The sequence below is a fragment of the Esox lucius genome, chromosome 10 (assembly GCF_011004845.1).
Source record: "Esox lucius isolate fEsoLuc1 chromosome 10, fEsoLuc1.pri, whole genome shotgun sequence".
In the NCBI taxonomy this organism is placed as follows: domain Eukaryota; kingdom Metazoa; phylum Chordata; class Actinopteri; order Esociformes; family Esocidae; genus Esox; species Esox lucius.
The window spans coordinates 3,153,891-3,170,340 of NC_047578.1; the positions used below are offsets into that span (position 1 = coordinate 3,153,891).

At 44.1% G+C, this 16,450-nt stretch overlaps 2 protein-coding genes across 4 annotated transcripts; both read right to left on the reverse strand.

Moving 5' to 3' along the window:
* Nucleotides 1–2,606: 2,606 nt before the first annotated feature.
* Nucleotides 2,607–9,116, reverse strand: stx12 (syntaxin 12). Of its 3 annotated transcripts, none has more exons than XM_010873084.4 (10): nucleotides 8,986–9,116; nucleotides 7,795–7,992; nucleotides 7,569–7,638; nucleotides 7,347–7,446; nucleotides 6,530–6,667; nucleotides 6,335–6,378; nucleotides 6,123–6,228; nucleotides 5,512–5,584; nucleotides 5,301–5,383; nucleotides 2,607–3,422 (listed from the first exon to the last, which is right to left on the reverse strand). In XM_010873084.4, exons 2-10 carry the CDS (start codon nucleotides 7,892–7,894, stop codon nucleotides 3,330–3,332), a joined length of 807 nt encoding a protein of 268 aa, XP_010871386.1. In that variant the 5' UTR covers nucleotides 7,895–7,992; nucleotides 8,986–9,116; the 3' UTR covers nucleotides 2,607–3,329. The 3 variants fall into 3 exon arrangements, with proteins under 3 accessions (XP_010871386.1, XP_010871387.1, XP_019906024.1); XM_010873085.5 differs by lacking the exon at nucleotides 8,986–9,116 and adding an exon at nucleotides 8,787–8,970; XM_020050465.2 differs by lacking the exon at nucleotides 8,986–9,116 and having other exon boundaries at nucleotides 7,795–8,009.
* A 536-nt stretch (nucleotides 9,117–9,652) lies between these two features.
* LOC105012327 (tRNA selenocysteine 1-associated protein 1) lies at nucleotides 9,653–14,314 on the reverse strand. The gene is made up of 9 exons (XM_010873087.5): nucleotides 14,136–14,314; nucleotides 13,594–13,691; nucleotides 13,023–13,125; nucleotides 12,668–12,720; nucleotides 12,449–12,580; nucleotides 11,657–11,773; nucleotides 10,543–10,738; nucleotides 10,364–10,397; nucleotides 9,653–10,155 (listed from the first exon to the last, which is right to left on the reverse strand). The coding sequence occupies exons 1-9, from the start codon at nucleotides 14,157–14,159 to the stop codon at nucleotides 9,995–9,997; spliced, it is 918 nt and encodes a 305-aa protein (XP_010871389.1). The 5' UTR covers nucleotides 14,160–14,314; the 3' UTR covers nucleotides 9,653–9,994.
* Between the last annotated feature and the right edge of the window lie 2,136 nt (nucleotides 14,315–16,450).

The following is a 16,450-nucleotide window of genomic DNA, read 5'->3' on the forward strand; positions in this document are numbered from 1 at the left end:
ACAGAAGTGAGAGACTGGAGACACAGAGATGAACAGGACCTTTAGGTGACAACCCATTTCATATTTAGTGCATAATGTTTAGCCCTAGCCCATATAGGACGGGGAAAGGTACCAAATGGAACAGGATTCAGTAAATCTGGTTGCCAGTCGCCCTGCGTTCCTTTCAGCTGGGGAAACCAGCCAAGCCTGGCTGCCACTGGCCAGCCTCCACTGGACAGCCTGGTAAGTGAACAAGACGTCGGCCGAAGACAGGCACGCACAGTAACACACCTTGTAAGGCACACCGAAAACGTGCGCGAGTCCACAGCCAAGCCATGTGCGCTCTCCCGGGTAATACGGAACTGGATGTTTCTTTCCACTCTCCTCCTTTTGATGGTCGTTCTCACGAACTGACAACTGAATGATTAAAGCTGGCAGCAACAAGAGGCCACCACCGGGCTTCTCTCTGAGGCGGTAAAAAGAGTGAACAATCGGAAAAAATATGTGAAAATAAGACGAGTCATACGGCAGTTACAGACATTAAATATCTTACCTAACATCGAAACCTTGGGAAAAAGCTCTGCTGCTGAAGGAGGGCTTATTTGTGATACCGGGGACCCTCAGAAACAAATGCATACCGAATGTATTGTGCAGCAAACGCGGCCGCACATCACAGTCAAATTGCTGCGTTGCCAGAGATGAGATAATCATCAACAAAGACCAATGTCGGCTATGCGGTCTCTCACCATCAGCACTCAGCGGAACCTCAGAAAGTCGTTAGTCGTAACTCGACTCCCGTGAAGGTGCACGACTCCCGAGAAGGTGTGCATAATTACGAGACTTCGCCACAAAGGCCCAGCACCATATTCACATTATAGTGCTCTAGGCCAGGCATAGCGCAATAGGCTACATATAACCAGGCATGGCCATAGGAAACGAACTGCATGGTAATAACAGTTCCATGTTGGATGCGGACCAGAAAGTGACATAATACCTCGCTGCCATTGAGTGCCGTGGCAACGCCCGGCTGTATTTTCTCTCCGCCGACTGTTGCGGAAAGGCACGCTATTCCATGTACAGCGATCCACTCTGGTCAAAAGCTGTGCACTTTGATAGGGCACAGTGTGACGTTTTGGCTGTAGAATAACACACCTAACCTCAAGAAAACGGTTGCGTAAGGTAATATCCGTCCTAATTAAGGGGGAAAGGAAACATCACTTGAGAATGGGTCGGTTGCGGCTCCGGCCTCTGGTTTGCACCACAAGCGAGGAAATGAGGCCCCGTTCCAGGCTGACACAGAATCCACCAGGGTTCAGCTGGGCTAGGGGCTACACACTAAAATAGGGTCACAAGTTTCGCAAACGCTGACAGAATTCCAGTGATTAACATCACATTTCGGTGACTTCGAAATCAGCATAGGACAGCACCGCTCAACAGCGTCGCCGGGCACAAATCAGAAGAAATGTGCAGACAAGTTGACTGGCTGACCGTGTCCATTAACAATAATTTGCGTAGCATATACTAACGGATACATCCAGGAACACGATGCATGAGCATGACTGAAAGCTACCCTAGTGCGAGACTATCGGCTCGGTGGCCAAGGAAGCCGGCAAACGCCACGGAGGGAGAGGAGCCCTGTAGTAGCCTGTAACAGTGGAACACTTATGCTTCCACAGTGCGGACGTAAGCTAGGCTATAGAAATGCACATTTTAGCGCCCAGCCTCCTGACGTAATGTACGGGTTGGAGCGTACCTTTATATTTCCCACCCGGGAATACTTTAACGCCAGGGAGGAGGGTTGAAGGGCTACCAGTTGGTTTGAGAACCTTCCCACCGCACGCATCTATTCCAGAGCCAGTTTGATTCAACTTGTTAAAAAAACACTTCTGTTAAGCGTAGGCACTTACATGTTCTGAGCCTGTAGTCGGAGCTAGTCTGACACCTGCTGGCGTGTCCATGTTAATGTATTATTTAAAGGATAATTGTAACGACCTTTAATAATGTTACTATAAAACGTTTCACAAAAGGAACTTCAGTTTTCAGACATTTTTTATTATCGCATATTGAGAAAAGTAATATAAATTAAAAACAGGTAGACAGTTACTTTTGTTTTAAAACTGTGGTTATATTTGACTTTTTTCCTACTTTACGGAGTAAAGGCATCAGAATGTTTTATAGTCCAAGATTTTGTAAAATATACAGTTTCATCACAATGACACTTTCATGTCATTAGGTCAGTTTTACAGCACAGTTAAAACTATGATCATCATAGCAACAATCTACAAGTCAGAGCCAATTCCATCTCAATAATCCCAATGGCCAACATTGTTTTGATTTCTTTCACATTAAGAATTGTTTGAGTGTTTAAGAAAGTTTTGAGTGTATGCTTCTCTGAGAAAATAACTTTAACTGAAATGGAATTTAACCAAATGCGGGTCTTTAACGGTCTCCATCCTGCTTAGCTGCTCCATCCTGCTTAGCTGAGAAAAAGATGCATGCCTTAACGTTACTGCAAGAGGCTTGGTCAGGTCTAAGATCTGTCTGTGCGGTTACTTACGCCAATGTTAATCAAGCGGGAAGACCCGAAATAGACCAAAATACAGGTTACAAGAGGTTCCCACACATGCAACAGTGTTCGTATGGGTTTATTATGAACATACTTTACCTTCATGTTGGCAGTTCAATAAAACAGTGTTCAGCAAATATATCCTCACCTGAGTGACAAGGAATACAACTGTAATGGAGTGTGGCTGTGAGACTAACAGTTCACAAAGCAGAGAAGGTGCTGGAAATATACAGGTTACAAAAACCATTTTACAACCCTAAAAACCCAAAGATTAATTTACAGACAACAGTTAGGTTCTGTTTCATTTGCTATTCATATAGTATCTGTCCCTCTCTTATGTCATCATTCATTCATAATAGTATTAATAGCAATTCAACATTTGGAAATACATTGTTAGTGTTGGTGCAGTAAATATCACAAGTATCATGAAATGAAACCAAATCACAAGAATCTCTTTATATTAATCCACCCCCCCCCCCTCCATCTACACCAATATGCAGCCTTCATTTGAATATAAATACAGTTGTACTATCTTAAAAGAGAGACAGGAGGCTAGGTTGAGGCCTTAAGAGCAAGAGGGAAATGTCAGTTGACAGGTTAAAAGTTACATCTAGGCCAATCTCTTTGTGCTGACGCCACTTCCCCAACCCTGACATCTGCAATACTAGCCAAGCACTCTTCAGAAACCGGTCCCCAGATCACCCGGGCCTGGGCTCGTCTTTACGGTCGGGAGGGAAAATGAAATAAATAAAGAGGTGAAAGTAGAGGAGATGGTGGTGTCCGCTCATTTGCTCGCCAGCCAGATGATGATGCCCAGGATGGTCAAGACTAAAGACAGGACCATGGCCAGGATGCACATCTTCTTACGGGACCTTTTCTGTGAGAGCAAACAGGAGGGGGGTTGGTGTGAACAGAGGCATCATTCATCACAACATGTTCAGGCTAGCTGTAGCACTGAGCCAACATATTCAGGCTAGCTGTAGCCCTGAGCCAACATATTCAGGCTAGCTGTAGCACTGAGCCAACATATTAAGGCTAGCTGTAGCACTGAGCCAACATATTAAGGCTAGCTGTAGCACTGAGCCAACATATTAAGGCTAGCTGTATCTCTGAAGCACTGAGCCAACATATTTTTGGCTAGTTGTAGCACTGAGCCAACATATTTTTGGCTAGTTGTAGCACTGAGCCAACATATTTTTGGCTAGTTGTAGCACTGAGCCAACATGTTCAGGCTAGCTGTAGCCCTGAGCCAACATATTCAGGCTAGCTGTAGCCCTGAGCCAACATATTCAGGCTAGCTGTAGCCCTGAGCCAACATATTCAGGCTAGCTGTAGCCCTGAGCCAACATGTTCAGGCTAGCTGTAGCCCTGAGCCAACATATTCAGGCTAGCTGTAGCCCTGAGCCAACATATTCAGGCTAGCTGTAGCACTGAGCCAACATATTAAGGCTAGCTGTAGCACTGAGCCAACATATTAAGGCTAGCTGTAGCACTGAGCCAACATATTTTTGGCTAGCTGTATCCCTGAAGCACTGAGCCAACATATTTTTGGCTAGTTGTAGCACAGAGCCAACATATTTTTGGCTAGTTGTAGCACTGAGCCAACATATTTTTGGCTAGTTGTAGCACTGAGCCAACATATTTTTGGCTAGTTGTAGCACTGAGCCAACATGTTCAGGCTAGCTGTAGCACTGAGCCAACATATTCAGGCTAGCTGTAGCCCCGAGCCAACATATTCAGGCTAGCTGTAGCCCCGAGCCAACATATTCAGGCTAGCTGTAGCCCTGAGCCAACATATTCAGGCTAGCTGTAGCCCTGAGCCAACATATTCAGGCTAGCTGTAGCACTGAGCCAACATATTAAGGCTAGCTGTAGCACTGAGCCAACATATTAAGGCTAGCTGTATCCCTGAAGCACTGAGCCAACATATTTTTGGCTAGTTGTAGCACTGAGCCAACATATTTTTGGCTAGTTGTAGCACTGAGCCAACATATTTTTGACTAGTTGTAGCACTGAGCCAACATATTTTTGGCTAGCTGTAGCACTGAGCCAACATATTCAGGCTAGTTGTAGCACTGAGCCAACATATTCAGGCTAGTTGTAGCACTGAGCCAACATATTCAGGCTAGTTGTAGCACTGAGCCAACATATTCAGGCTAGTTGTAGCACTGAGCCAACATATTCAGGCTAGTTGTAGCACTGAGCCAACATATTCAGGCTAGTTGTAGCACTGAGCCAACATATTCAGGCTAGCTGTAGCACTGAGCCAACATATTCAGGCTAGTTGTAGCACTGAGCCAACATATTAAGGCTAGCTGTAGCCCTGAGCCAACATATTAAGGCTAGCTGTATCCCTGAAGCACTGAGCCAACATATTCAGGCTAGCTGTAGCACTGAGCCAACATATTCAGGCTAGCTGTAGCACTGAGAGCCATCCTGATTAATCTCTACTAATGGAATATAACGTGAAACTTTTTGTGGATTTGTATTTGTGGAGAACTAGCATACACTCACATTCTGAATCACACCACATTCCCCTCATTTCCTTGTCTTATTTTCTACCTTGTCCTACCATGTTTGTCTAGTCTCAAATCATCTTTTGCACCTGTGCAACAAATCCAGCAAAACAAAATGCCTGATTGTTTTCCTACGAATGGCAGCACACCACTAGACTTTCACCTGTGAAAACTTTAAAGGCGCCTGCCTGCCTTAGGAAGGCTGTGGGTTACTTCATGACCGACCAGTCTACACTGACCTGGTAGTAGGCGGCTCTCTGGAGCTGTTCTGTCCCTCGATCCACATGGACTTCCGCACTCTCCACGTTGGCCTCAATGCTATCTGTGAAGGAAACATGGAGGGGTCATCAGTCCCACACACCCACAGAACTTAACATGGTTTTAAAATGCAAAACTGATCCTCGAACAGCAACACTACCCCGAGATCGTTCTAACAGCGATGGGACTCACCAATCAGCTCTCCCTGATCATGAATCATCACCGCTAGGTCCTTGAAGATCTGGTTCACATCTAAGATGTCAGACTGAAAATAACACACACAAAAAAAACATTGCTTTCTTTGCTATGTGACATGCGTAGATAGTTTGCATCAGGCACTGTTTGTATCCCAAACGGTGTGATAAAATAAATCCAGAGCAGCAGTTGTGTGGGCAAAAAAACACCTTGTTCCTGAGAAAGATCTGAGCAGAACGGCCAGACCTGTTCAAGCCGACAGGAAGGCCATGGAAATTCAAATAACTGGTTACAACAGTGGCGTGCAAAAGGGCACCTTCGAATGCACAACCCGTTAAATGTTAAAGTGAATAGAGGCAAAAGGGCTCCAACCTAATCAGAGAAACCTCAATTGAAATAAAAAATGCTGAGAAGCTATCGGCCCGCTCGTACCAGTAACCGAGGAGATCCACTTCCCTGACAGATCTTTACTGGTGCCGAGATAGCGGACACCTACTAATGTAACACCCTGATTGTTCTTGTTCCAAACAACTGAAATGACACAGAGCCAATGGGAGAGACAGGCAGAGGTAGCGATAAGGAGACAAAGGCGCTCTGAAGGGGCCGACCTCCAGCTGTCGGATGTTGGTCTCCCTTTCCTTGATGAGTTCCAGGTCCTCTTCTGTAATGGCCACCTCCTCCGTCTGCGTGGTCGTCTGACCCCAGTCGTCTTGACTGCGGAGAGAGAATAGGCGGCGAATCACACAAGGAAAGACAAGATTCAAAACACTCAGAACCATATCCTAGACCTGACGGAGAATCAAAACCATGTTGAACCTACTTATCAAAAGAAACAAGCTGTTCCTCTGAGGCGGCATCTTCAGCCTGAAAGAGGGGAGCCCAACATCAGATATTTAAATAAAACATAAAAAACATTTTTTTTAAAACACCTTAAGGATTGAAAACAGACAACGTGCCAATGAGACAACGTGCTCGGCCTTCCATTGATATGGCAACGGCCTTTTCAAAGCCTTACGGAGAGACGTGAGCCGGCTCTCGCTCTGGCCACAGATTCCTTCTCCTTCTCCGCAGCCCGGCGCTGGACGGCCTGGAAGTTGTTGAGGGCCGCAGAGAAATCATTCATCAGCCGGTCCTTCTGGATCTTCTGTTGCCTCTGTGGGTTAAGGACAAAAAAAGGGGTCATTCAAACGTCAGGGTTACTGGAAGTGCTTCCTTTGGCACAGACAATGATTGCGTTTAACGTTGTGTGAGGGAAGAATGGTCCTGCCCCCTCCCGGCAACAGGTGATTCTCTGCAAAAACCCTCCCCATGGCAAATTTCACCCTTTTTTATCATGTCCAAAACATATTTGTTAATGATACAGCCAGTTTCAACTTTAGTCTGTGGAAGCAATTGGAAACGGTTTAAAATTCTATCATGGGCTTAAAATCGCTCTTCCAGTTAAAACACCAATTGTGTCCACATTGATCCAAATAATGAATGCCAAAAACGCTAAACCAGGAACTACTCCTGAATCCCTAATCGTCCCTTTCCTCCTGAAGTTGATGGGTTATAAAGCCCTCCCTCCACACAAACACAGGAAAGAGCTTCCTCAGCAACACATGACAACAGAAGGGCCCTCTGAGTGAGTTCATGTGGGGCCGGTCGGTTTGGGATTCACAGAGAAATCTCTCCACGAGAGACCAGTGCCCTCTAGATTCTGACCAGGGTTAAAGGGAAGGACTGCAGAACCAAAGCTGATCCTAGGTCAGTACCCATGGAAAACATCACCTCTTAAACATTCAAACTAACACAAACGTCACTCACACCATCTGATGGGACTAGACACTGACCTGCTCTGAAGGCGCCGAAGATAGCGAAGCAGAGCCCAGGTCTTTCAGATGCTTGTTGGTCTCCTTGGCCAGCTGGTTTGTGTAGTGCTGTACCTGCTGTCTATAGGAACACCAACAGCTTACATAAGCAAGACAGACCGCAAACTCTCAGAGAATACAACACACATACTGTCAACGGGTGTACAAACACGTGTGTGTGTGTGTGTCTGGGGGGTTACTTACAAACGGTCCTGCAGTTCGCTGGTGTCTTGCTTCGTACCCAGCTGATTCACCATGCTCTTTATCTGAGCAGCTGCAAAAACGCAACCTCATTTTATTGCAGCTAAACAGCAGGCTATAGGGTAAGTTTTTCATAGACTATCAAGTTACTGACTCACCGTTTCGTTGCCCACCCACCCACCCACCGCTAACCTGGGGCGTTCCCACCACCCCCTAGACCATCACTTACTGTTCTGTGTGATCTTCTGGATGTTGGAGCTACATGTCTGGATCTGGGTGTTGAAGTCCCGTGGCAGGCTCCGATAGTTTTCCACTTTACCGTAAGACATGGCTGTTGGTGTGGCGGCCTCTTCTGGGGTGAAGATGACGGGCGGCTGGGCGGTATATGCACTGGGAATGTACGACCGTCGTCTGGTGGGTGATTTCTCTGGGGAATGAGAAAGTCTTTTTTTTGTCATCATCACCCAGTGAAAGCATTTGAAGTACGGCTTAGAGATGTATTCATTGTCCTAAGTCTATGAGAGAGTGTGTAACAAGTTGAAAGTGAACAGCTGAAAGTCAGGATTCCACGCCCTTATTTTGCAAAGCATCTTGTCCGGCTCAGCAATATCCTTAAATTCACCATCTTGATCAGGGCCCCTACAGATATTTTTTTTACCTGAACACTGGCACACCAGAATAAAGTAGTCAACTGATCACCAAGCCTTTGACTAATCAAGTGCTCCAGTGTAAGGTAAAAGCAAGAATACTGAACCAATGGGGAGGCCCAAGCAGAGAAGTAACCCTGATCTAGGACAACAAATCCGACTTTACGTTCTTTATTAACGGGGGAAACTCAATAACGACAATGACGGGAGAATTCAGTGTAAAAAATCAAAAGCCTGGCCCCATTGACCGTGTAGCACGATTACAAAAGCAGTTGTTAACTCCCATAACATCAACATCAGACTGACACGTTAGCTCACCGATCTCTGGTTAGCCTTACAGGTCACTATACAGGACATTGCCCTAGTTAATGGGCATTTGCTTAGCTAATAGTGTTACTACTTAGCTGGTAGTGTTACTGTGGAGTTCTTTACTAGCTAGAGGATTTAGCTTGCTAAGCTATCCCGTTAACTAGCTATTTTGCTAGCTAAACCCCCTGTGTAATTAAAATACTACAGTATGACTGCCGATAGTTCGCTGTGGCTGCAAATACCCGTTAGCTAACAGTTTACCTACCTAACTAACAACGTCACGTTAATACAACTCGTTACCGTCCGCTAGCTCGTATGGCTAGCTAGTAGTAGCTACACTAGTGTTAGCAGACAAATCAGATTTGTACGCTTCCCAGCTAATTTAAAATACACGAGTGATTTCATTTTATCGCGGGTTAACTATACATTCACGCAGCTTTACGCGGAAAACAAGACATTCTTACGTGATTAGAAGGTTGCAAAGCATCCGTTCCGCTTCTCTCTTCTTCGTTGATCAGCCCAAAACCCAGCCTCCCAACTGTCAAATGACGTCATTGCGTGCAGGCGTAAACCTTTGCTGAAAGCGCGTGGTAATGAGGTAGATAATCAGTATAATAAGTCTCATTAAAAAGGTTCAAACTATTTTAGATAATTTTATTAAAAACATTATGTACATATAAAATCAAATTCAACGCAGTGGACAATAATTAACAGCTTTCACCTGGTAGCAATACAGGATACAAAATGGCTTTCAGAATCTGCACAAACACACTAGAGTGGGCCTAATCATGCTAAACAATAATCTTTTTAAGCCCCGTCCACTGTGAGTTTCATTTAAGGTCCCTCTGGCAATGATAGCCCGCGCATGCCCTTCAGTCACTGGGAAAACTTGTGACTCTCATGTGGTTTTTGGCATGCCGAGACCTCCCCCTAAAAGCGCTCAGCCATACACAATGTTGTGGAACATTCAGCGAAAAAAGAAAATACTATTTTTTAAGAAGTCTCTGAAAAGTAGGATAATGAATCACATCAGCTCTATTCATGGAATTTCTTTCAACATTCCACAAGGTTGTCCCTTGTTGTAGTCACGCCAGTATAGTTTGAGATACATATGAGAGACGTCTACCTGGCAACACGAAACATACATTTATTCCATCTTTAGAAAAACACATCGACACAGACAAAAGGCAGAGGGCAATATTACATAAGTCACTAAATTGAAAAACAAAACATTGCACAGCAAATGAGAACAGGTAGCTAGTCTCAGTTCAGGATGGGCCAGTCGTTCACTGCCTTTCTAAAAGATGCATGTTAATAAAATGCACAAAATAAAACTACCAGAAAATAATGTCCGTAAGCAAAGGGCAGTTATGTACTAAAGATATGCCTTCAACTTCTCATTCTTACAAGATCTAGAGAACCAAAAATGAAAAGCTAAAGAACACAGATTCCCTTGCTGTTCCATCTAAGGCCTCAACAGTAGATAGGTTCTGGAAGGCTACTTGTGCTGCCAAAGGCCAGTTCTGGGGATTCCAAAGGTTGCCAGTGGCACTCGATAAGTGCATCATACAGTTCTTCACTGTGTTCCATAAACATCCTGTTGGCTTCTAGAACATCCAGCTCTGGGTTTGGATCTACGGTAGAAGGAAAGACCAGCAGTGATTACTTGATCTTTGCTGTGTAACATGAACCCAAGATCCCAGTTGGTCAACAACAACTTAACCATTAGGTCCTTTGGTAGCAAAAGTTTCACATCTTCTGCACAATGATATATCAATACGCTCATTATGAACTACCTCAATCCTTGCGTCATCAAGAGTCAATCAGATGAAAAACACCTACCTTCCAGACCGTCGTCTTCAACAGCTTCACTCTCCTGAAACATTAAATAACTTGTGGTGAGTGTGCGGCTAACATTGCGTTCAAACTTCCCAAACAAAACTGAAGCGGAAAACGCGCGGCACGTATCCAAGTGTCAACACTTGCAACATGTCAAACCGACAGGAACACGGTGAAGTTACCTGGGGATAGTTCTGCGTGTAGTCGTACTGGTTGTAGCCGTAGCCCCCGTAACCGGCTCCGTTCTGGTCGTAGCCCCAGCCACCCCAGCCGCCGCCATATGGCTGCTGAACGTGCTGGTTGTACTGATACTGGTTGTGCCGGTATTCCCCTCCGTGTGACCCCCACCCCCTGTTCTCGGGTTGACTTTGTCTTGTTCTAATGGAGACCGGGGGGGGGGGGGAACATTGTTGGTAACCGACAGAACATTGTTGGTAATGAAAGCAGATTATATCTCTAATCTCTTTATGGGAAACAGATCCGTTGGGGGAAGAAGCTCTGCTAGGGTTTTCTTGAGTACTTGTCCACCAGAGCTTTTGCCAACAGGAATCGTCAAAACGTACGCTGGAAATGTACAGTGAGCTGATAGGGATGGCACTATAACCCTGTGGTCTTTGTAGGCTTTAGTTTTATTATTTTGATCCATATTAGATTTAGGGGGCAACAACACATTTAATACCTTCATTTTAGGTTCCCAAAGGCATAAGAAAAATTGGCTTCACAGTGGTTTCTTAAAAGGCAGATGTGTTAGTTTGCTGTCTAGTCCTGATTCTACACCTTGAGTTTGGGTCTGACAACGAGGACCAAGCAAGTCATCACAATGCGGATAAATTGGAATGAATCAGGATCATGGCCAAAACATTAACTGTGCTAAAATTAACTCTATGGTACGTTATGAACAAAGCACTGGTGAGCTCAATGACTGCAAACAAACAAGAAAGACCACGATAAGCAGATGACTGAAGAACAGTTTCAATGGTCTAAGAATTTTTTTTAAATCTTGATAGTCAAACCAAAAACCCTCTCCAGGAAGTAGGCAAATAAGACAAAGACTACCAAATGCAGTGTATCACATGTACACAAGATGCAAACCACTAGGAAGGTCTTACAAAAAGAACAGTCAGGTGAAAGTTTGCAACCAAGCACTTAAACAGTCATGCAGAGTTCCAGAAGACCGTCTAATTGACTGATGAGACAAAACAAAGAACTTCCCAGGGTGTGAACTTCCTTTCTCACAAAACTGTCTACTCCAGGTCCAGAGACAACTCATAGCATAGCAAGTAAAAGGCAACTCACTTGTTGGCAGCCAGGCTAAGTCGTAGAGGCTTGCTTCCCAGCCCCACGGCACCCTGACACTCCTCCAGCGCTCGCTTCTGAAGCCTCTGATCTGGGAACTGGACAAACCCACAGCCTCTGCAAACGAGAAACGTCCAGGGGTTGTGACTTCGAGTGTTTCGTATGTGTATTTCTAGCTCTGAATATATATTTTGATATCCTTGACACTCTCTGCATTTCAACCGGACCTGCCCTAAAACTTGGATTCAACTTTGGAACTCAGTTCTGCCGTTTGATATTTTTTTTTATACACCTCTAATCAGGCAGTGATTTAGAGGTAATTATTAATGTTTAATGAAAAGCAACAGGCTCCAGACCTCGTATGGTACATGTTGTATATCCCTGCTCTATAACATCCAGGAATCCCATCACTAAACTTCGATTTGAACTAGAACGCTTAAGCAGAGAATATGTTTTTGGTAGCAGAAAGAGTGGGCAGGTAGTCTAGTGGTTAAAGCATCTTACAAAGCATTGTACAAAAAGGACTGCACATCAAATCCCATGGGTAGCGAGGGAAAACATGTTTCTATCCTGGAGCGAGACGATAACCCTAACAGCTCCCGCGAGGGTGTCAATTAAAATTACAAAAATGTGCTGAAAATAAAACAGAAGTGTAACAACGTTACTGCAGTAGTAGGAGTAGTGGGATAGTAACTGATCTCATCCTGTATGAAAACGTAATGTGAAAGCTTTAAACAGCACAGCTAGGCTAAACGCCCAGCATAGTGAATACGATCATACTCCTGGACTCACTTGGAGTTGCCCACGGCGTCCAGCACCACCTTCCCCCCACGACAGGACGGGTAGCGGTTATAGAAGAACTCATACAGCATCCCATCATCCACTTCAGGTGTGAGGTCTCCCACAAACAGCGAGTAGAGTGGACTGCAGCAGAGATAGTCAGGTGTTGATTTCCCCTCCCTTCCATCAGAGCATTTCATACATTCTAAGTAAGCTGTCCCAGTGATATACCTGCTTTCTCCTTGCTTCCCAAAGGTGGCCCGGTTTAACTTGAATCTTCGAGGCTGCAAAGTGCATAGAAAACGTTCTTATTAGTCATTGACAATACGTCCAGATGAGCTAACAAGCCCTCTAATTACAGATCTATTCAGACCGTGGGCCCCAGTTGGATACAATTAACTACCAGTGATCTGAGAACATCAGAGAACACCAGTTGGAAGAGATCAGTACTCAGAGTTGAGAACCCCTAAGCAAAGGGCTAGTGGGCTCTGGTCAAACATAGTGCATCACAAAAAGATGCCATTTCTGACACATTTCAATTAATAATATCCATGCAGCTATATAATGACAGACGGTCGGTATTTACCGGCGTGGCCCCAGGTAGGGCTTTCCCGTTGACTTTGCGGAGACACCTCTCAGCCGTGGCTTCATCTGTCAGCTCCACGAAGCAGTACCCTGCCGCGCCCCTACTGGAGACCAACAGAAAGAAGGGGTGTGGGCCCGACGTCGCATTCACAGATGATGACCACGTCTCACTGCAGGGCGGCTATAGCCTTGGCGCAATTGGAACGTGGTTACTAAACCACATGTTGACAATGGGGTTGAGCAAGGACTAGCACTTGGAGATCGGAGTTCATAACGACAAAAGGTATGTGTTTTTAAGAAAAGTTCCAATTCAGTTCCAGAGAACAACGTTCATTTACACAGAACTGCGTGTTATTCTTTCAGAGCTGAAAACCATTGTTTTTCTATATTAACATTGTTTTGTTGTCATATGTTGCCCAAGCTTTTGTTCAGTCCAGTCAGTTTGCCTAGGTAACATTACCAGTCTGGCATCATGCCACTCAATGTCATTTAAGCATTCCAAAGGCACAGACTGTAAACCAGGCTAATAGAAAACACTTGTCGGTCAAAAAAGTCATAAGTAAAATACTTACCCCGTCATCTTGTTGCGGATGATCCGGACACTCACCACCAGCTCCCCCATAGTCCCAAAGGCTCGGGTAATGAACTTCTCGTCCATATAGGGCTCCAACTACAAAACAAACACAGCCACACGTGAGAATCGTAACACACTCGATATACCAGGCTCCTAAAGCAAACCACCGGCAAATACGTTTGTTTAGTAAACAACCGGCCTATATTGGTTAAGCACGTAGAAACATCTGTACTGTACGTAACTTGGGTCGCAACTGGATCTGTCTCCATAACAGTTTCGAATACTTACTTTTCGACAAAGACTAACAAACCAAGACCGTTAACTAGCAATCTACGTTATACTGACAGCTGCATGTAACCCCATATCAATAACATTAATCTGGAAGTAACGTCATTTATTTCATGGCTAACTAGTGTGGTAGTAAACATAACTTTCAAGCTATTGCACACATACTAAGCTAGGTAGCTAGTTAAGTTAGCGTTCATTAGCAGCTAAGCGTACGTGTAACACATTTCCACTGAAGAGGTTCGAAATACTCACGTTTCCCATCCATAGTGTGCTCATATTTTCGACCTTAATTCATAAAACTTCGTCAAGATAAATTAACAGTTATGAACCCCGGTAATGACCCACATGGAGCTCGAGATTGATCGTTACTGTGTCGTAACTAAGTCAGAAGAAGCAACAAGGGAAGTCGGTATTCTTCTTCTTCTTCTTTCGATTTTGGTTGGCAGATCGCATCCAACAGAAGGTGTATATACCGCCACCTACTGCACTGAAGTGTGGGGTCGGCACCGCTTCCGCACTTCATATCTTCATAAAAAGGCTTGTATTCCAAAGAAAACGCCTTTATCACTACCTCCTTCCCTTTCCCTCACCCAAGAACCCCACCCAAATCCCACACCCGCCTAGCCTCCATAACCTTGTCATATATTGGCTCCCTATAAACCTCATACCTTTCACAGAAAAACAGTATACTCGTCACACAAGCCCGTTTCATGTTTTGCCACTACTCTCAATGCAGCGTTCAAACCCGTGTCCAAACCGCAACCTGCTCCATACCACTTCCTCTCTCCTATGCCCCACAATTCCCATCTCTGTTCTCACAGACCTATGTAGTCTAGAAAATGTCTGCCTGTACTACCCTCACCCATAACTCAATCCCTGCTGCCCATATCAAGGACTGGAACTCCCTGTGGCCCGACCGGATCTGGACACTCTACCTCATTCCTCCTCGCAGCACTTTTCACCACCAAATCAGCCTCTTAATTTCCCTTCAAATCAGCATGTGATGGAACCCAACAAAATCTCACTACCACCCCCAATCTCTCCAATCCCAGTAATATCGCCATCATCTCCCCAAACAAATCCTCCCAGTCTGACCCAACATGTTTCACACTACTAAACACTGTCACTGAGCTGGACAAAATGACCACCCTGGTTTCACATCCTCCACCTATCTCAGACCAGCAGAACCCCACATGCAAATATAATAAAATGTGTTCATATAAGGAAATCAGTCAACTTCAATAATTATTTATGACCTTCTCTATGGAATTGACATGAGAAATGCTTTCGTTTAAGGAGTATTTCTGAGATATTTCATTTCAGCTTTTGAACATGGAACCAACAAGTGTTGCGTTTAAATGTTTAGTTCATTATACAAAGCTGAATCAAAGAGTTGTTAATTTACTCAATTTTATATAATAACTTTACGTTTTAGATAAGATTGAAATTGACGATACGTAATACACAGTAACCTGACACCTTCACCTTTTATTGTGGATTACTTTTTTATTTTATTTGTGGTTATAAAATTTCAGTAGAAAATGTTATTCACAGCAAGGTCATAAGTATACCTTGTAAAAATATGATTGAGATCAAATCCTCTCTTCAAAACCAAGTAACTGGTATGAACTAAAAAAAATACTCCAATATTAACTAGGCTACTAATGGAAAACACCTATCATCCCTGAGCAAATCTCTAACATCACTTGCTAAGGAAATGACAGTAACAGTTTGGAGTTACATACATTTAGAAAAGCAATAAATTAATATTTTTTACTTAGCATGACAGCTACATTTGGAGTGTCTGTGGATCCAGATTTTCAAGAATCATATTTGTCAACGCTAAAGGTAGATAAAGATGCTGAATCCACTACCCACTCAGCTGCTGCGTAATGCTCAGTAAGACAGACTGTGACTCAGCTCCCTCTTACACACAAGTACTTAGAACTTGGCCCAAGAGTTTTATTTAACTGTAATATAAAAGAATGCATAGGTTCCAATCCTAGGGCAAATGTGTTAACAATCGTTGGATGACAGGAATACAGCTTGTTGGGCCATTTAAAATATAGTGGTGGATCTTAGATGTTATTGGGCTATTGAGCATCCAGGATTCCGGGGTCCTTAAGGTCAATGGCATTTTGAACTTTACACAGTAAAGGTTTTTTTGGCCAAAAACCCTGGTTGCCTTTTCTAGGATGCTGAAATGTATTGCTGGATCTTCAGTGATCCAAAGCAAACACCGGAATGGGATGAGAGAGCCTGGTCATTAGCCAATCAGTGATTCTCAACCATGTCAAACTGGTAAAAAAAAAAAAAAAAAGACTTCACAACTGGTAACTCCAAGTTTACCACTTGGTTATAAATGCAGAATTTCATCTTCCCCGTATTGTTCCCTTTTGAATTTACATCAGATTAACAATACCTACATGAATTTGATGTCACATGTTATCCAATGTTGCTCAATTAGCCTGTTAATGAACTTCCACATGCCACTGCCATCTGGTGAAGTTAGCATAGCATTAACATGCACCTAGTTAACTGGGCGTACCAAGAAGCAAGGTAACTAG

What these genes read in the sequence shown, in the direction of transcription:
- LOC105012327 (XM_010873087.5), bottom strand. Translation starts at nt 14,159, where the DNA reads ATGAGCACACTATGGATGGGAAAC. An exon ending in GCACACTATGGATGGGAAAC is followed by an intron (nt 13,692 to 14,135) that starts GTGAGTATTTCG and finishes TTTGTTTTGTAG; the next exon opens with TTGGAGCCCTATATGGACGA. An exon ending in TGAAGACGACGGTCTGGAAG is followed by an intron (nt 10,156 to 10,363) that starts GTAGGTGTTTTT and finishes CTTCTACCGTAG; the next exon opens with ATCCAAACCCAGAGCTGGAT.
- stx12 (XM_010873084.4), bottom strand. Translation starts at nt 7,894, where the DNA reads ATGTCTTACGGTAAAGTGGAAAACTATCGGAGCCTGCCACGGGACTTC. An exon ending in CCAACATCCGACAGCTGGAG is followed by an intron (nt 5,585 to 6,122) that starts GTCGGCCCCTTC and finishes TGTTATTTTCAG; the next exon opens with TCTGACATCTTAGATGTGAA. An exon ending in TGATCAGGGAGAGCTGATTG is followed by an intron (nt 5,384 to 5,511) that starts GTGAGTCCCATC and finishes TTTCCTTCACAG; the next exon opens with ATAGCATTGAGGCCAACGTG.